At 51.1% G+C, this 20,638-nt stretch overlaps 1 protein-coding gene and 1 pseudogene across 2 annotated transcripts; one reads left to right on the top strand and one right to left on the bottom strand.

Moving 5' to 3' along the window:
* Positions 1-395: 395 nt before the first annotated feature.
* ppap2d (phosphatidic acid phosphatase type 2D) lies at positions 396-8,953 on the top strand. Of its 2 annotated transcripts, XM_056586548.1 has the most exons (7): positions 396-651; positions 759-897; positions 3,383-3,540; positions 5,131-5,423; positions 5,693-5,750; positions 7,265-7,441; positions 7,923-8,953. In XM_056586548.1, the coding sequence occupies exons 2-7, from the start codon at positions 798-800 to the stop codon at positions 8,010-8,012; spliced, it is 876 nt and encodes a 291-aa protein (XP_056442523.1). In that variant the 5' UTR covers positions 396-651; positions 759-797; the 3' UTR covers positions 8,013-8,953. The 2 variants fall into 2 exon arrangements, with proteins under 2 accessions (XP_056442523.1, XP_056442522.1); XM_056586547.1 differs by having other exon boundaries at positions 396-897.
* Positions 8,954-9,045: 92 nt separating this feature from the next.
* Positions 9,046-20,638, bottom strand: part of LOC130380084 (adhesion G protein-coupled receptor L1-like) — a 24,669-nt pseudogene continuing 13,076 nt past the window's right edge.

Here is a 20,638-nt window from a genome sequence, read left to right as displayed (position 1 = left end):
AAGCCAGCGCCGTATGTGTCGCGCGCGTCGCGGCCGCCATCGTATTGCGGCGTTTCGAGTCCTTCCGAGATGACGATGACGAGTTGGTGACGGATTACGTCATCCCCTCTCCAATTTCCGCTCGACAGGTGCCCAAATTTGTGTTTCATATCAGAAAGTAAAAAAGACTGCATCTCCGTGTTTGAAATATTTAGAGACACAGAGTCCAACAAAGACACGCAAAAAGAAAGAAAATCCAACAAAATGAGAGCCTTAAGAGAGGCTTTGACAACATATCAGCACTCATGCAGGTCCTGTGTCCGCTGTTAGGACCCCCTCTTGCGGAGGTCCCGCGTTCAAGAAAGTTTTGCGCAACTACGTTTTCACGTCTCCGTCACACCGTGTCCCCACATCTCTTGGGGGGGTGACTGTACTCTGCGATGCGAGTCGAGACGGATTGTGTGGAATGTGTATTGCAATTCAAACAAACGCGTGACACATCTCTGCTGTCGCTGCTCATGGAGTATATTTGAGATGGCATCACGTTACCTCAGTGTTATTTCTTGCTTTTCCATTTTGGATTAAGTCCGCACCCATTCACTGTCTGGGGTAGACCAAAGGCGACAGTCGAAGTTTCTCGTGGCGACGAATGCATTGAATAGGCCAAATCAAGTGAGTGTTTTAACAGCATCACCTCCCCTTCTGTACAGTGCACACTCACCGTCATCATGTTGGATGCATTTGGGCAGCGAAGTGTCTCCGTCCTTGTCACAAACCAGGACCTACAGATCAAACCAGCAGAGGATAAAGGCATTGGGATGGATCATGGAATTGGCAGGAGATTCTGCGACTTGACCGGACAGGCACTGTCCAAGCGGAAACTTTTAGTCGGCTTAGATCTTCTGTGTCTATTACTTGGTAAGTAATATTTCAGTAATCTATCTATCTATCTATCTATCTATCTATCTATCTATCTATCTATCTATCTATCTATCTATCTATCTATCTATCTATCTATCTATCTATCTATCTATCTATCTATCTATCTATCTATCTATCTATATCTGTCTGTTTGGGTTCTTGTTTTAAAGAATAGATTGTTGCCAACATTGAACTTTCGATTATATGGTGCCTTGAATCTTGGAAGCAAGAAAACCCCAAAAGTATTTTACTGAACTTAATGGACTTAATTCCCCCCGCCCCCCCATCCACCTCTTTATCTTCATCGCAAGCTTTCAAGTTCTTTACTCCATGCCAGCTGCTCCCTGCATTGCTCCGGGAATTCTGCCGTTTCCATGGCAACCAAAAGTTCCCAGGGAAGAGTTTCGCCCGGGGGATTTCAGTATAAATAAATACAAATAAAATCCCTGTGGTGGTAGGGGGTAAGGGGGGGGGGGGGGGGTAATGACAGGAGGGAGAGAGAAAAAACGTTTTCTTATGATGAATTGTATATACTCTCATGATTCTTTCTATTTCTTGGTTGTGTTTCCATGGTTAAAGCTTTGCTTTGGATGAAAGCATCTGCTAAATGAATGCATTGTGTGTGAATTTGTGTGTGTGTGTGTGTGTGTGTGTGTGTGTGTGTGTGTGTGTGTGTGTGTGTGTGTGTGTGTGTGTGTGTGTGTGTGTGTGTGTATTTGCGTGTCTTTGTGTGTGCATGTTCGTGTGTATGTGTGTGTGTGTGTGTATGCGTGTGTGTATGTGTGTGTGTTTTTGTATATGTGTGTTTGTGTGTGTGTGTGTGTGTGTGTGTGTGTGTGTGTGTGTGTGTGTGTGTGTGTGTGTGTGTGTGTGTGTGTGTGTGTGTGTGTGTGTGTGTGTAAGAGAGAGAGAGAAAATGGAGGAGGGACAGTGCAATGATGGTTCAGGCTGCTGCCACAGTTGCTCTTTGTTCTGTTGACAAGAGTGGAGTGAAGTCACAACACGCACACACACACACACACACACACACACACACACACACACACACACACACACACACACACACACACACACACACACACACACACAAACACACACACACTTGGGAATTTGGGTTCTTGATTTACTTATCCTTCTTACTTTTGCTCAGTGAATCTCGCCCCAAAGGACCCCCCGAATCCTGGATCCTCTTCTGGCCGCTTGGAAGAGGCCATGCCCCCTCTTTAAATACATTCCCTTTTCATGGAAATCCACATATATATACATATAAATGTATATGTATATATATTATATATGTTGCATGCCAGCAATTGCTCTTCTTATGTATTCATATTTGTGCATATACATGTGTGTTTGTGGACGTGTTTCATTGACATGCGCTCACACGTAGGGAGAGCATGACTGCTGGTGTGCTTCGTCAAATCCCAGCCGAGCTGTGGTGGTATCACTGTCTCCCCCTCAACAGTAGGTCTTCTTGCTGGCTTGGTGTGCTATACTGCCCCTCCCACAATAGATCTCAGCTCTCGTGTCCGAGATACAAAAGGACTCAAGTTTTATCTGTCGCCTGCAAAGTTCATACATCGTGCGACAACACATGACATGCTTACTTTGCCTGGTCCAACTGTGCTTAAATAAATGCAATGGAATAAAGTAAAATATTTGGTGAAATTCAATTAAACATTGTCCATCGCACCTTCTACACCCAACCCCCCTGTACCTTCCTTTCTTCAATCCTTTCTTCCTTTAAACACACACACATACACACACACACAACACAAACACACATAATCATACGCAACACACACACACACACAACACAAACACACATAATCATACGCAACACACACACACACACACAAACACACATAATCATACGCAACACACACACACACACACACAAACACACATAATCATACGCAACACACACACACACACATAATCATACGCAACACACACACACACACACACACTCATAATCATACGCAACACACACACACACACACACATAATCATACGTAACACACACACACACACACACACACACACACAAATAATCATACGCAACACACACACACACACACACACACACACACATAATAATATGCAACACACACACACACACACACACATAATCATACGCAACACACACACACACACACACACACATAATCACACACACACACACACACACAAACATAATCACACACACACACACACACACACACACACACACACACACACACACACATAATCACACACATACACACACACATAATCACACACACACACACACACACACACACATGATCACACACACACACACACACACACACACACATAATCACACACACACACACACACACACACACACACACACACATAATCACACACACACACACACACACACACACCTACACACACACACAAACACACACACACACACACACACACACACACACACCTACACACACCCTCCATGCAGCTTCCATCCCGTTCCTCACGTGTGAGCTAAATGCGGTGAGACCCCACCGAACCGGCTTCATGTGTGGAGACCCCAGCATCACCTACCCTTACAACCACCAGGAGGTGGTGTCCGACACACTGCTCATCGCGGGAGGCATCTTCATCACCACGCTCACTGTGAGTGCATTAACTAATTAGTCATTAGCCATTATTAATTTGTCGTGGTGGTGTAGTGGAGTCGATGCCGATAGGGTTCCATTATCTTAGTCGTGGTGGTGTGGTGGAGTCGATGCAGATAGGGTTCCATTATCTTAGTCGTGGTGGTGTGGTGGAGTCGATGCCGATAGGGTTCCATTATCTTAGTCGTGGTGGTGTGGTGGAGTCGATGCAGATAGGGTTCCATTATCTTAGTCGTGGTGGTGTGGTGGAGTCGATGCAGACAGGGTTCCATTAACTTAGTCGTGGTGGTGTGGTGGAGTCGATGCAGATAGGGTTCCATTATCTTAGTCGTGGTGGTGTGGTGGAGTCGATGCAGATAGGGTTCCATTATCTTAGTCGTGGTGGTGTGGTGGAGTCGATGCAGACAGGGTTCCATTAACTTAGTCGTGGTGGTGTGGTGGAGTCGATGCAGATAGGGTTCCATTATCTTAGTCGTGGTGGTGTAGTGGAGTCGATGCAGATAGGGTTCCATTATCTTAGTCGTGGTGGTGTGGTGGAGTCGATGCCGATAGGGTTCCATTAACTTAGTCGTGGTGGTGGGGTGGAGTCGATGCCGATAGGGTTCCATTAACTTAGTCGTGGTGGTGTGGTGGAGTCGATGCAGACAGGGTTCCATTCCGAGGCAAACGTCTGATTGGGGATCCATCCCAAATGTTTAGCAGATGTTCAAAGCGGCTTGTAATGGCTAATCACTCTCACCCCTGGTGGTATAATACGTCACCTGTAACAAACTTTCTGTGTTACCTGTAAGTGGTTTTGGATAATATGGGCTAAAAAGGGAAAAGTACAGACATTCTCAAACTCCATAATCAACATGATCATCAACATCATCCACATCATCAACATCATCATCAACATCATCATCACATCATCATCACATCATCAACATGATCCACATCATCAACGGCATCAACATCATCCACATCATCAACATCATCATCACATCATCCACATCATCCACATCATCATCATCATCTTCATCATCATCATCCACATCATCACATCATCATCATCATCATCATCATCAACATCATCATCAACATCCCCTCATCATCATCATCATCATCATCATCATCATCATCATCATCATCATCATCAACATCTTCAACATTTCCCACTCATTGCTGAAGGTAGACCCATTGTCGTCTCCTTGCTCTCAATCTTTCCTTCCCCTCGTGTTGTGTTGTCTACTGCTTGGTGGTGGTCTCAAGAATCCTCAAAGGATTATTTTGTATATTAGCATGGAATATTAGATTTATTTGTACAGCCCATAATCACCATTACAGTCACAAAGGGCTTAACAGGCCAAATATGTATGAAACCCCTCTGACCCAAGCCCCCAAAAGGGCAAGAAAAAACTCCCTTAATCAGCAAGGAAGAAAGAGGTATCGATCGATCAATCGATTGACCCATTGTCATCGATCGATATGATATCAGCTGATAAGGGGACAGTAGTGGACGGCAGGATACCACCGCTAGGGCGCGAGGGATGGACGGGCGATCGGGTGGTGTCACGGTGTGGTGGTCTCTCTCTCTCTCTCTGTGTAGATCGTCATTGGCGAGTGCTTCCGCGTGCGCTTCCTGGGCATCAGCTCGCGGTCGTTCGTCAGGAACCTGTACGTCTCCCGTCTCTACAAGGAGCTCGGAGGCTTCCTGTTTGGCTGCTTCGTCGGCCAATCGCTGACCAACATGGCCAAGCTGAGTGTGGGGCGGCTGCGGCCCCACTTCCTGGCGGTGTGCGGCGTCACCTACGCCTCGCTCAACTGCACGCCCGGGACCTACGTGGCGAGCGTGAGCTGCCACAACAGCACCCACCCGTGGAAGAGGGTGGAGGAGGCCAGGTATGTGTGTGTGTGCTTCTTTTGGCAGGGGGCTTTGTGTGTGTGTGTGTTTGTGTGTTTTTGTGTGTATGTGTGTGTGTGTGTGTGTCTGTGTTGTGGATCCCGGTGTTGGTCAGTTCTGTTGACCTCCAAGGATAAACCCCTCCTTTGTGGCAAATAAAGATGTGTCATTTTCTATTCTATAAATCGCATGAAATATCCATATTTTTTTGTTCTTTTCAACGTTCTTTCATTCCGTCTTTCCTTATCGCCATCTTTCTGTGCCCCAGGAAGTCCTTCTTCTCGGGCCACGCCTCCTTCGCCATGTACACCGCCCTCTACCTCGCGGTGAGTGATCCTTATGGACCTGCACCGTCCGGCCCCCTCTTTACTGCATGTCCCTGGCTCGCATAATGGGGGCCCATGGTCGCCCCAGCCTAGAGGAGCGGGTGAATAGAAGGAGGTATGGGAGAGAGAGAGAGAAACATGTTGAAAAGAGATGTGGGACACAGAGGCTGCTTTGTTCAGAGCCGGGAGCAGTCTGACCTCCTCTCCCTGGCTCACTGCTCAACTCCATTGTGTGTGTGTGTGTGTGTGTTTGTGAGTGTGTGTGTGTGTGTGTGTGTGTGTGTGGTGTGTGTGTGTGTGTGTGTGTGTGTGTGTGTGTGTGTGTGTGTGTGTGTGTGTGTGTGTGTGTGTGTGTGTGTGTGTTAGAGTGTTTGTGTGTGTGTGTGTGTGTGTGTGTGTTAGAGTGTTTGTGTGTGTGTGTGTGTGTGTGTGTGGGTGTGAGTGTGTGTGTGTGTGTGTGTGTGTGTGTGTGTGTGTGTGTGTGTGTGTGTGTGTGTGTGTGTGTGTTTGAGTGTGTGTGTGTGTGTGTGTGTGTGTGTGTGAATGCCTGTTTGTGCATGCTTGTTTGCGGGCAGGAGAACAGAGAACAGAGCTCTGCTTAGTAATGTGCTTTGCTCTTTTGTTTTTGCTAATAATACGGATTAGATGAAAAGAAGACAGAATAGTGACGGCCAGCTCCAGTCATATTGGGATTTGAGATATTCAAAGTTTCACATTGCACTGCATTGTTCAATAAGTCCTTTACATTCTTTGCTAATAGTCTTGTTCTTGTAACCACAGAAAAATGAGTTGCTTGATAGTTGCTTGAAGTATGCACAAAAAAGTATTACACATGTATACCTACACAGGGAGGGATATCCTGACAGTGTAAATGCTAGTGTAAATAACAGTGTAAATATTTATATTTGAGCTATGTTCTATATTTGAGCTACCTATTCTATTGGTGAATTAGCACTGATCACAGGCTGAGATATACAGTCCAGAAAGGGGTCAGGGTTAATCCTACGCATCCTCCTTGGCAAATATTCCTACATATGAACACTATCTCATCATATTTAATTGCTTATTTCATTTTTCTTTCAACTCCAACTCGGATACAAAACTCCACTGATGAAGTAGCCCATATAAATGGTTAAATGTAAAAACTGTTAACTTGATTCAAATTGTTATGCAATGCAACAGAGACTTTGAATGAAGCTGTCACTAACGCCTACAAAATCGAAATCCAATCAAGAAGATGGAACATGCTGCACCCGCTACGCTCTCCATCGACTTTAGCCGAAAACAAGCTGTTGATGTGGTCAGTGTATTTGTTTATCATGCGTGTGTGTTTGTGCGTGTGTGTGCATGTGTGTGTGTGTACATGTCTGCGTTTGTGTCTGTGTGCGAGTGCGTGTGTGTGTGTGTGTGTGCGTGTGTGTGTGTGTCTGTGCGTGTGCGTGTGTGTGTGTGTGTGTGCATGCGTGTGTGTGTGTCTGTGCGTGTGTTTGTTGTGCACCTGCCTTGTCCTGCAGTTCTACCTGCAGGCACGGCTGCGGTGGAGCGGGGCGCGGCTGCTGAGGCCTCTGCTCCAGTCCCTCCTGGTGCTGCTGGCCGTGTACACGGGCCTGACCCGCGTCTCCGACCACCGCCACCACGCCACCGACGTGCTGACGGGCTACGCGCAGGGAGCGCTCACCGCCTACTGGGTGGTCAGTGGACTCTGCCTTGTTGATCATGGGTTTGAGTGTGTGTGTGTGTGTGTGTGTGTGTGTGTGTGTGTGTGTGTGTGTGTGTGTGTGTGTGTGTGTGTGTGTGTGTGTGTGTGTGTGTGTCTGTGTGTGCCTTTCTGCATGCATGTGTGTGTGTTTGTCTGCATGCATGTTTGTGTGCGTGCGTGCGTGTGTGTGTGTGCATGTGTGTGTGTGTGTGTGTGTGTGTGTGTGTGTGTGCGTCTGTGCGCATTTCTGCATGCATGTGCGTGTTCGTGTTTGGGTCTGCATCCATGTTTGCGTGTGTTTATGTGTGTATCTTATGTTTGCGTGTGTGTGCGCATGTGACAGAGTGTGTTGTGTGACCATGGAAGAGAGGGAAAGTGATTGAGACTCAGGATGAGAATGTGTGTGTGTGTGTGTGCATGTGTGTTGAGGCCAACGTGTCTCATGGCTGTTTATTTCTGTGTTTCTGTCCCAGGCGTTCCATGTGTCCTCCATGTTCAAAAGCTCCAGACGTGTGTTATCGTCCGCCCTCTCCCCTCTGTCAGCCCACCACACCATCTGTTAGAGCACACGTCCACACACTCATAACGGGGGGCGTGTCCATGCACATGCATCTTCAGCTCACTGCAGACGACCAGGATTGTCTTTATGTCCTAGATTCTCCACGATGGACACTGAGGCAATGGCCTTGGTGGAAAACAAATGAAATGGGCTGGAACTCTGGCACGGCGCAGTCACTGTTTAGGTCCAGCCTGGGTTGGTTTTTTGCAAAATCCCACGAGAATCCTGAACGCTACGTGTTCTCCGACTTCCACTGAGCTCTCTGCAGCCCTGTTACAACTATTTTTACGCCTGTTTTTTGTGAAGAAAATTTCCTGTAAACGGTGGGTGAAATGTGCTACATGGACAGAGGGGATTACTAGAAGGTCCTTTACAGGTTCCTTACGGACCTTGAACAGGTTTGGTTCCTGTGGTTTAATAAGGGTTTATTGATAGAATGTAGTTACATTTAAAAGGGTTCAAATCACTCACCATTTGCTGTGACAGAAAAACAGGCCAACACACAATGTGTTGATGGAGCTTAAATGTAAACTGATTGTGCACATTATGTATTTTTACATTGACATTATCCACAAGTACGAGGAAACGCTAAATAATGTAATACATATAAACTCATTTTTAAAAGTTGCATCTTACAGATAAGCAATAATAAGTAAGTTGATAAGTCGAGTTTGCACTGATCTGTGTGAATGTAAGTATACTAAAGGATGTGATGTACTAACAGCGTAGATGCAAGTCATTCTGAGGGTATATACCATGATTCATGTATATATTATATATAACAAGAGTTTCACGTAGGTCACTCTAACAGAATTATAAAGTCCATGTAAATAATCCAAGCGTTGTAAAATTTGTAATCCATGTTTGTAGAATATATTTGTGTCAGTTACCTCTCCGTTGCTCCGATCCAACAGGGCATTAAAGGCAGCAGTGATTTTTTATAGTTTCCCCAGAAACCTGGTCTTATTCTGTTCCAATCCATCACACACACACTAATACTCAAAACGTCCTGCACCTTGGAAGAGACGACACCGAAACCCAACCGGCGGAGGAATTCAAACCGTCCCATAAGCAAGAAGTATCCAATGAATACAAAGAAGAAAGAAAGACACACGCTTTACTTTGTTCACATATTTACTTTTACTTCAATAACAATACAAGACAATCAGAACACTTTAGGGTTTGTTATGTACAGGGCTCCCCAAAGATCGCATCAAAGTTTGTGATCGTTTTTTTGGAGTCAATCGTTCTGTTGCCGTGACGACGCAACCAAGGGCACGTAGTCCATCACCAGCAGTCTGTGGCAGAGGGCTGACGTTTTGGTCTGGATGTGAACTGGGACCGGTCAAGAGTTAGGAATCAGCAGGGGGAGGCCTTCCTTGAGTCTCCGTTGATATTAATAAAATGTTCCACTGTGACACGTTAATTATATAAGAAGGATGTATAGACCCACACACGCTCGCACACGCTCCAACTTGCACGCACACACACACACACAGACATACGTGCGCACACACACACACACAAGCACACTCAGACCCACACACACACACACGTACACTTTCGCTCTTTCCTCTTATAGTATGTAGCCTTGAAAAGCCACTATAAAGTCATGCACATGTTCTTTAAAAATGATTTTTTTTGGCAACACACAAGTGCTTCTTTGACACACTGTTTGCTTGCTACGGGGAAGGGGCGACACCCAGCGGAGGAACCAATAGAATCGAAGACAATGACCGAATGAGGATCAAGCACCAATGAGGAGGGGAGAGAACAGGAGGGCTCGGGAGAGGGGGCACGAGGCGAGGAGACAGAGAGGAGGAGGGGATTGGGGTCAATGGATCACAGTCATAGAAAAGTAACAAAACGTGAAGAGGGGGATAACCTTCTCGTGGTGATCGGCAGATAGAAGCAGGAAGGAGCCGTCAAACTCAATATCATCATCATCATCATCATCATCATCATCATCCTCATCAGCAAGTGCCGACGTACCGCCTTGTCTTGACCTTTATACACAAGTCACTCATCAGGGATCGCCATTTCACTCGTTCCGAATTGTAGCGTGTCGTTTTTTTTTTTTCCCCTGTGTGTGTGTGCGTGTGTGTGCTGTTTGAGTGTGCGTGCGCTTGTTGCGTGGTTTCAATGGCTCTCCCCGGCTGCCTCCTTCCTGCTGTCTACGCCCCCGATCACCACCGCCCTAGTCACAGGCTGGTCACCCGCTGCATCTGTCCGTCCTCCGCGTCGCCGCCGGCGTCCGCCAGGTAGCCCGGCTCCCCGTTGGCGGCCAGCGGCGGCGGCTGGTAGAAGGTCTGCAGGTGGTTGGGTCGCGGCCCCAGCGGCGGGCGGCCCATGCTGTAGGGCAGGTCCAGGGCGGGCCGCTGCGGCCGCTGCCCCGTGGGGCTCAGCTCCTCCGGGCCCTCGGGGCTGCTGTCGGGGTAGGACAGGGAGGGCGGGGTGGTGCGCGTGTAGAAGCGCGGCGGCGGCGGCGGGGAGCTGCCGCGGCTGTACACCTGCGGGGAGTGGCGGGAGTAGAGGCCGCCGCCGCCGCCGCCGCCGCCGCGCGCCGCCGCGCCGGAGGAGGAGGAGGCGGGCTGGGCTCGCGCGAGGCGAAGATGTTGGCGGGCGGCGAGCCGCGCGGGAAGAACGCCGACGGGCGGGGAGCGGCGCTCCGCCCGGGTACAGCGGCGAGGGGTTGGAGTCCCGGGCGTAGATGGGCGAGGAGTCCGGGGTCCAGGTCCACGTCGGGGCTCAGGGGCAGGGTTGTAGGTGTCCAGAGGAGTCCTCACCGGTCGCCGTGGTAGCGAAGGACCCCCGCTCGGCGCCGCGCTGCCACCCGTCCATGCGCCGCCGCCGCCGCCGCCGCCGCCGCCACACCCCGCTGCCGCCGCTGCCGCCGCTGGCGTCCTTGCCGTCAAACAGGAAGGACTCGTCCCGCTCCATGTCCACGCCGCCCCGCCACACCTCCAGCGCCCCGTCCTTGGGCTTGAACTCCTCGCTGTCCTGCTCCACCAGGCTCCTCCAGCCGTCCCGCTCCTTCAGGAACAGGGGCTCCTCCGTCTCCCGCTCGGCCCCGCCCCTCCAGCGGTCCATGGCAAACTCGTTCTTCTGCGTGATGAAGGTCTCCTCCTTGTCCGACTCCTCCCCGCCGCCCCGCCACACCTCCAGCCGGCCGTCCCTCTTCTCCAGCAGCAGGGGGTCCTCCCTCCCCCGCTCGGCGCCGCTCCGCCACTCCTCCGTCCCGTCCGCGGCCGTCTTCTGGGACGGGTGGCCCTCGCCGGGCCCGCGCTCCCTCCAGTCCTCCGCCAGGGCGTCCCGCTTCAGGAGGAACATCTCGTCCTTCCCCTGGCCCGCCTGCCACTCGGCGATGGCCGCGTCCCGCTGCTGGTGCAGCAGGGGCTCCTCCAGCGCCTTGTACAGAGGCTCCGCCTCCTGCGGGGGAGGGGGCGGCGGCGGGGGCAGCGGCCTGTCCCGGTAGCGGTCCCGGTCCCTCTCCCGGTCCCTCTCGCGCTCCCTCTCCCCCGCCGCCCCGCCCGCCCCCTCGGCGGCGGCGGCGGCGGCGCGGTGCCGCGACAGCGTCCCCGGGGTGCGGCTGATGGTGGAGTAGGGCCGGGCCTGGATGTCCGGGGTCCGCGCCTGCTGCCTGTCCTGCAGCAGCCCGCGGCGGCCCAGGGTGCACTGCAGCTGCGCCCGGTCCCCGTCCTTCAGCTTCTCCTTGGGGTCGGCGCTCCCGGGAGCGCCGTGCGCGGCGTGGGCCCAGCCCTCCTGCAGGCGCGCCTGCACGGCGGCCACGGGGTGGTGGAGGTCCTGGCCCCTCAGCCCGGGGCCCTGGTGCAGCTCGGGGTCCCCGGGCTGGGGCCGGCCGGAGGGCCAGCCGTCGGGGGGCCCGGGCGGGGCTGGTTGCGTGGGCAGGGCGGCCGCCCAGCCCTCGTGGCCGTGCTGCTGCTGCTGGGAGTGGCGCGTGAGCGTGGCGCTGTGGGCGTGGCCGGCCCGCTCGTGGAGGGGGCGGGCCAGGCTGCCGTAGCGCTCGGGGGGCACGGGCATGGGCGCGGCCGGCCTCAGGTTGCTCTGCACCAGCTCCGAGATGATCATCTTCTCCAGCGCCGCCGCGTCCGACAGGTTCCGCCGCATCCCGCCGCCACCGCCGCCGCCACCGCCCAACTCCGGGACCCCCCCGGAGTGGGGGGAGAGGAGCGCCCCGGGGGAGACGTCGTCCACCCCCAGCCCTCCGCCGCCCCCCTCGCCCCTCAGGAGGTCGGTGCTGCCCACCACCCCGGCGCGGGACCCCGGGGCGGAGGCCAGGCCGTGCAGGGTGAAGGTGTTGGGGGTGTAGCCGCCGTTGAGACACACGCTGTCCAGGCCGCAGGGCTCCTGGCCCGCGGACACGCCGCCCTCTGGGGGGGGAAACGCAACACAGACGCATGGTGAGGGGACAGAGGGGTGGGACAGACACGGGCACCGGCAGCGGGCAGAGCTGGAGATGAGCGACTGTATGTATGTATGTATGTATGTATGTATGAGAGGATGGGGGTTTGAGTCTGGTTCTTGGAGGAGTTTGGGATTGATGATTAACCTGGGTGGAGTATTTAGGCGGTGCAAATACTTTGGGGCAAGGAATTGAATCCTTTGGTGAGTCATGAAACAACCACATGGAGATGCTGTGTGTCTTCATGATGTTTCTACGGAGGTGGAGTTAGAATGGCTAGTGGATGGGGAGCGAATAAAGTGTGCTCATACTCGGCTTGTTTCTGAAGGTTCCTACTGGTCCGTGTGACACGGAGGAACAGGAAGACGGGAAAAGGGCACAAAGGAAAAAGACAAACAAACATTTCAGGTTGTAAAGGAAAGAACGCCTTCACTCGAATGTGGTTAGGGAAATTAAATTGTCCAACAACACACTCAAACATACTCTGTATATACACATCCATGCTCCAACACTTTGCACAATAGCAACATAATGTGAACGTGTGTGTGTGTGTGTGTGTGTATGTGTGTGTGTGTGTGTGTGTGTGTGTGTGGTGTGTGTGTGTGTGTGTGTGTGTGGTGTGTGTGTGTTTAGTGTGGGTGTGTGTGTGTGTGGTGTGGTGTGTGTGTGGTGTGTGTGTGAGTGTGTGTGTGTGTGTGTGTGTGCGTAATGACTCAGGGGTTATTTACTACTTTCCTCAAAACCCGAGCAACCGAAGCGAAAACGCATATTGCACTTCCGACATGCCCTAGGCCTGGGTAATCTTCCTAGAACCTTGTGAGCCGCCCGAGGTTGGGTCAGAAGGTTTGGTGTTAGACTGGATGCACACAGCGCTCTGCCCAGGCGTACCTGTGGAGGTGAAGGGCTGGCTGTAGCCCTGGGCTAGCAGAGTGTCATAGGGGGACGCTCCAGGGTGCGTCTGCAGCACAGGGTTAGTCAGGAAGTGGTTCCCCAAGGCAGCTGAGGAGCAGAAAGAAGAAGGAGGTGGAGGAGGAAGAGGAGGGTGGAGGAGGAGGTGGAGAAGGAGGAGGAGGTGTAGGAGGAAGAGGTGGAGGAGGAGGAGGGATGGTAGTAGTAGGGAGGATAGGGATAGGTGAGGAGGAAAGAGGTGATGGAGGAGGAGGAAGAGGCCAGGAGTAGGAGGATGATTTGGTAGGAGAGGAGGCTGAGGATGAGGGAGGATGGATGAAGGTGGAGAGTAAAACAGGAGTTAGGAGTAGGTGGAGGAAAAATATGATTAGGGGGAGGAGCAGGAGGAGCAGGAGAATTAATAGAAAGAGGAGGTGGAGGTGGAGGAGGAAGAAGAAAAAAAGGAAGTGGAGCAGGGGGCGGAGGAGGTGGAGAAGAAGGAGAAAGAGGAAGATGACGAGGCTAGACGAAAAAGGAGTCCAACACGTGGACTATGAGGTTGTAGTAAGGAGGAAGATAAAACAGGGAAGAGGAAAAGATGAGGACGAGTGGACGTAAGGAGGCGAGAAAAAAAGATTAGTGATGAGGTCGAGGAGGAGGAAGCAGGGAGGAGGGAAGAGGAGGAAGAGGTATAGGGCATTTATTCAGTTTGAATGAGAAACAGGCGGTGGGTGTTTGAGTGGTGCTGGGTGCAGTACAGGTCATACCCTTACCTCTGTTGAGGGTGGGGGTGTTGTTGACGTCCGTGGCGATGAAGGAGGACTCGGTCTGTCGGCGCACCGTGTCGTTCCACATCCTCCGGATGCGGCTCTGTCACAACACACGAAGGCCATGCGTTAGAAATCCTAAATAACCAACGTTACAAACAATGTTAATGTTAATAAAATAACAACCCATCCATGTCCGTGTGCTTCGGCAATGTGAATCTTTATCTCCCCTAATCCCATATCTGTAATTCTCATACAAGCTTGAAAATGATTATTAAACCTTTATTTATTCAGGGAAGGCCATTCGGAGCAGGCTCTCTTTATCAATGACGCCCTGATTATAACATGTACAAATAAAAACAGAAATCAAAATGCACAACAGATATAAACAGTTGGTCAAACAACCAGAACAACACTGCAAGACTATGAAGTAATAAATACATTTAAAATAAAAAAATATTATATACATATATATAGTATATATATATATATATATATAAAGAAAGAAGAAGAAAAGAAGGAAGAAGAAAATATAAAGTACATAAATAAATAAAACAATACAATGGGATAACAAAAAATAATAATAATAGTGAGAGCGTAACTTAACGGAGAGGGACATAGTGAGAGAGAGAGCGGGGGCCGGAGGGCAGGGGGGCCGGAGGGCCGGGGGGCAGGGGGGCCGGAGGGCAGGGGGGCCGGAGGGCCGGGGGCCCGGGGGGGCGCCCCTCTTACCTGTCTGTTGGCGGTGGCTCTGCGGGCCTGGCTGCTGCTGTAGCGGTTGTTGGAGCGCAGCGCCGCCCCCTTCACAGAGTCCGGGGAGCTGGAGGAGGAGCCGCCGCAGCACTGGGACAGACGCAGGCAGCGGCCGTAGTCCTTCTGGCCCTGCACGCAGGAACACCGCCTCGTGTGATCATCAGGCCCCGCGGAAAAAGGCCCCCCCGTCCCACGCCGTGGGACGGGGTGCTTCTCGGGGCCTGATGATCACACGAGGCGGCGGTGGCGAGGGGGGGTCCCCGAACCAAGGCACCTCCACCCTAACCGCTCTGACCAGCTGGCCGTCGCCTTGCATGGCTGACTCGGCCGTCGGTGTACGGGTGAATGTGTGTATGGATGGGTGAACGTCAGGCCCGTATTGTAAAGCGATGTGTGTGCAGTCCGTTTACCATTCAGGGTGTAGCTCAACTAACCGCCTGTAGGGGGCGCTGGCGGTGGTGGGAGGTCGTTACACCGTCACGTTTCTTCCCTCGCATATTGCGCCCCTCGTCAATATAAGAATCCGAGGTGAACGGAGAACAGGGTGATGCAGGACCCCGACACGACCCATAGGGGTTATTAATCACCCTGACGAAGATTAAAATTATGATTTTATTGCTACTGCAACCAAATAGCAAAATAGCATCCGTGGCAACAGTTGGTTATTCAGAAATAACAGACTGCTCAGTGCCGTTAACAGACCAGTAAGAAAGGGTTAGTATTCAACACAGGCGTGTCATAAGATATGATTAGAGCCCGACCGATAAAGGATTTTTAAGGCCGATACCGATACAAATATTTGGTGACTTAAAAATCTGATGTTCAGATATATCGGCCGATATATATTTAAAAAAGAAATTCCAGAAACGCGCAACAAAACATAAACAGATTTCCCTAACATTAGTTAATTGTAGTTATTTATGAGTCCTCACTAAAATAATAAGGTAACGCAGTTTAAAAATAAACTTTATTTTATTGTTTTATTGTCACACCAGAAAAGTTTTATTAAAGTTCGGATAAATAAAACGTATAAAAATACAAACTTAAGATGACACCATCACACCACAAAGACACACAAAGACACCTCACCACAGACTAAACGGGCAGACACACACACACACGCACGCACGCACACACGCACGCACGCACGCACACGCACCCACACACACACACACACACACACACACACACACACACACACACACACACACGCGGACACACACACACACACACAGACCAACCTTGCGGGCCAGGGTGCAGTGCAGTATGGTGATCAGCAGGCCCTGGGCGGTGTTGAGCGAGGAGAAGAGGTAGGCCAGGAGGAGGGAGGGAGCGGAGAGGAAGACCAGGCCTGCAGACCATGTCACGCACTGGAGGAAGAGGAGGGTGAGCGAGCCCACCGCCCACGCCCTGTAAGGAACACACAGTTCACACTGGTTGACAACACCTGTAGCTATGGAGCCATGTCCAAAGGGCGACTGCATCACACGGAGCGGGTTGGTTGTGTGTGTGTGTGTGTGTGTGTGTGTGTGTGTGTGTGTGTGTGTGTGTGTGTGTGTGTGTGTGTTTGGGAGGGGATGATGGGGATGACGTTCATACACACATTCACACACCGACGGCGGAGCCAACCACGCAGGGTGACAGCCTGCTCGCGGGATTATGATGGTGATGATGACCATGATGCTACCGTGATGATGATGATGACGGTATTGTTACTACTGACCTTAGGTTATCGTGTCGATTGGAGTCTGGCTTGAGGGCAGCAGAGCTGTGCATCTTGTGCAGGGTCATCACCAAGACAACCAGGTTGAGCTGTGGTCCAACGTTCAGAGGTCAGAGGTCAGAGGTCAGATGTGTGTGTGTCCATATCGATCACATTCCAATTAATATTGTAGGACACAAGTAACCACTTACCGTTATTATGAAAGCCACCGGTCCAAGGAAGCTCCATATGAAATAATTGTCTGTTCGAAGCCAGCACCTTTCAAAACAAGAACAGGTACACAGCACAGACATATACACACAAACACACACACACACACAGATTTAGTAAAAACACAAAATACAGTAAACAATGGGTTCCGACCATGTAGGTCTTGTGCCCAATCAAGACAAGCACAGCTCACACACACACACACACACACACACACACACACACACACTCACACACACACACACACACACACACACACACACACACACACACACACACACAGAGGTCAGAGGTCAGACGTCCCACCACCTACGCAGTGCTGGAGCCGTATCCTCTGAAGTCTATGGCTGTGGAGACGGCCACCACCAGCACGGGGACAGAGTACCCCGACAGGTAGAAGTACTTCCTCCTGGAGTTCTGGCCCTCAAACACCTCCCTCTGCAGCAGGTACAGCTCCACCGCCTCCAGGCAGAGCCAGCAGAACACCGAGAGCAGGGAGAAGTGCAGCATGCCCGCCACGATGGAGCACGCCACCTGGAGAGGGTCAGGGGAGAGAGGAGGGGAGAGAGAGAGAGAGAGGGGGAGAGGGAGGGAGGGGGAAGGGGGGAGAGGAGGGGACAGGTGAGAGGGAGGGAGAGAGGGTGATAGGGGGAGAGGATAGGGGAAGAGTGAACGGAGGGAGAGAGGGAAGGGAAGGAGAGAGGGAGATGAGGGGAGAGGTGAAAGGGAGGGAGAGAGGGGGATAAGTGGAGAGGGGAGGGAGGGAGAGGGTGGGGGAGATGGGGAGAAGAGAGGGACAGAAAGAGAGGTGGAGAGGGGATGAAGGGAGAAAGAGAGAGACAAGGGGAGATGGGAGGAGGCAGAGGGAGATATAGCAAGTGGGGAGAGGAACGGGAGAGAGAGGTGGCGAGGGAGGCAGGAGATGGGGCAGAGAGGAGAGAGAGGAGGGTGGGAGAGCAAAAAGAGAGAGGTGGGGATGGGAAAAAAGAGGGTTGAATATAGAGAGGGAGTAAAGGTGGGAGGGACAGAGGGGGAGAAAAAGAAGGAGACCGATCAATGAGGACTGAACTGACTGCAGCCCTGTTGTTCAGTCTGATCAAGATTTGTTGCTCTTTTTTTTTATCTGAAACTATTTTTTACTTTCTTTCTTTTTTTTATATATTATTGCTTTTTTAAGGACATCTTTAATACAATTCCATTGCCAGCTATGACTGCTTTGCCTGTTATGTTGTGCATTTGACAATAAACCAACTTGAAAAAAATGATATCAAGGATAACGTCCCCGTCCCGAACCACTGCGCTGTGTTCAGACGCGTGGGGGGCGGCACTCACTGTGAACTGCGTCTTGTTGGCGCCCACGAGGAAAAGCAGCTCGGTGATGAGGAGGTTGGCCCACAGGTTGCAGTGGATGTTGCTGTGGTCGCTGTGCCAGGGCGCCCCCTGACAGCACAGCGTGGTGAGGCAGCCGGCCAGGCACACCAGGGCCACCGAGATGCCCACCCACGAGACCCCGGACACCAGCAGCTCCTCTACCCCCACCCCGGACTGGGAGGGAGAACAGAACAGAGGCTTGACGGATGCTTTGGCTTTTTAGTAGACATGCTATCTAGCGTCTTATCACAGAGCAGAAACTTTCTCGACGATGTCTACGATGGGGCTCAAAGCTGGGACTTTTCAGCTCAGAGTCGAGACATCCTAGCCCACGAGACTGTCTCGGATCCGCCCCTGAGCTGAATACACAACGAGTTTCAATAAAAAGAAAAATGATGAATCACTTGTTTCGTTTCGTTTCGTTTCGCTGTGTTTGTATTTATGTTAATATTTCAGCAGCATTGCACCAATTCATCTGGTGGAAGGACAGAATTGAAGAAGTATAGAAACGTTGGTTTCTTTCTGTCATTTCAGAGAGTAGCATCAGCCCAGATACCAGTGGGCAAAGCGTCACAAAAGGGTCTATGTGTTGCGTCAGACACGCTCCGCCCTGCGTCACAAAAACTCCAGACATCCCGATACATTATGGAAACGAACCAGCCAGGTTGGTAACGTCTGCAGCGTCTGCGTACGTGCATAGCACAAATGGTAGTGATCTAGAGGTTTTTGTTGGAGGAACTAACTTTAAGAAAACCTCCATGTCAGCAGCCCCTAAAAATAACACAGGACTATTGCACTATTATCAAAAAGTAACTTGCAGCACTGTAGCGAAAAAGAAGAGACACTCAACGTTATGTAAAGGAAATTACCTCTAAATAGACCTGGTAGAAAGTAGTGTCTTCCATAAATCGTATCTCTCTGGCAAGCTAGTGCGCAGTTAATGTCGATTGTTCTTTAAATTGCTTGCATTAAAATATATGTGCCTTGTTAGTTTAGGTGTAGCGGAGTTAATGAGCAATAGGATGCTGTTTACACAAATATCATTTCACCACTACAAGGTGCCTTTAATATAGAGCTCCATGTGGCTTCTGTAGTTTTGTATTAGTTTTTCAAGAAAAGGCTTATTATTATAATCTCTGGTGTCTTAAGCTTTGGAGCATTAGATGAATTTCTTTTGAAGGTTCTCGCCAGCCGTCCTTTATAAGGGGACACCGTACACACAGAAGACACGGTAGGCGCACACAAAACGATATAAGATGGTCCGTTCATTCTGTGAATTGGACAAAGAGAAATCTTAACGAAAAAAATGGTTGGAGCGAATATGCTCTGAAACGGGGCCGTACAAGGACTCACTTCAATCACACAAGCTGTACGACAGAACAGTTTAGTCTAACACCGTGCCCAAAACTGCCATACACTTCAATGAAATACAACCAAAAACGGTGAATAATTAATAATGTGCTAATCCGATTGGCCGTGACTCCCGGCCCGTGAAATGGAGGGTGAGTGAGAGGGCGAGGGGGGGGGGGGGGGGGGGGGGGGGAGCACCCACCGCAGGCTGCTGGTACGTCATGAGCACGGCGTAGCTGGAGAGGTGGTTGCAGGCGCAGGTGGTGTGTGTGTTGTTGGAGTGCAGAAGGCGGCAGCCCTGCGTGGACCACCTGCCGCTGCCCAAGGACCCCGAGGAGTTCCAGAAGGAGCAGTTAGGGCCGTAGTGGTTCTCCTGCTGTGAGGAGTGTTGGGTGGGGGGGGGGAGGGGGGTTTCATTTACATAACGTACACAGATCCATACACTGTGTTGTGTATCCATACACATAGACAAACGTGCACGCAAGCTAGCGCTGGGCGATAAATCAAATTTTGATCGCGATTTCGATTTCAGTGTCAAACAACCAAAAAACTAATAATCGCGTTTTCGTTATTTTTTTCGTTAAATGTTTTATAGAAAGTGCAGAACACGCACACACATGTGCACAAACACACTCACAGACACACACCACAGCATGCCACAGAGGTAGCAGTGCGCCCACCTGCAGGTGTCGCAGGGTGAAGATCACAGGCTCAGACAGGTACACTCTGTTGACGCCGCGGTGAACAGAGGCAGAGATCACGTGGGAGTTGACCGCCAGGCTACGGCCCCTGACCTCTGACCCCTGGCCCAGCCCCAGCCCCAGCCGCAGGGTGGAGTTCTTGGTGGTGAGGAAGGAGCCCAGGTTCTTGAAGAGCGACAGCACCAACTTCACCTGGCCTGGGAACGTGTGTGTGCAGACCAAACATCACTCAAAACCAGGAACCTTACGATTGGTGAGGGGGGTAGTGTGTGCGGATGAATGCTGGTCTTAGCAGCCTCACCTAGCCTGAGCCTGTTTAATAATGTCGGTCGCTATTGTGGTCTACCAGACAAAGGATGCGGGGTGGTATGTGTTGAAAGCCGGTTTATTGTAGAAGTTTGAAGACAATGATACTACGATGGGGTTAGGGTTAGGGTTAGGGTT

The sequence above is a fragment of the Gadus chalcogrammus genome, chromosome 3 (genome assembly GCF_026213295.1).
Source record: "Gadus chalcogrammus isolate NIFS_2021 chromosome 3, NIFS_Gcha_1.0, whole genome shotgun sequence".
NCBI lineage: Eukaryota > Metazoa > Chordata > Actinopteri > Gadiformes > Gadidae > Gadus > Gadus chalcogrammus.
The sequence above is the reverse complement of the archived record's forward strand: the minus strand, read 5'-3'. Positions and strand labels throughout refer to the sequence as shown.

Excerpts from the sequence above, each read along its gene's own strand:
- ppap2d (XM_056586547.1), top strand. The coding sequence starts at position 708 with ATGTTGGATGCATTTGGGCAGCGAAGTGTCTCCGTCCTTGTCACAAAC. Across the intron at positions 898-3,382 it reads TCTTCTGTGTCTATTACTTG|CTTCCATCCCGTTCCTCACG; the intron begins GTAAGTAATATT and ends CCCTCCATGCAG. Across the intron at positions 7,442-7,922 it reads CGCTCACCGCCTACTGGGTG|GCGTTCCATGTGTCCTCCAT; the intron begins GTCAGTGGACTC and ends TTTCTGTCCCAG.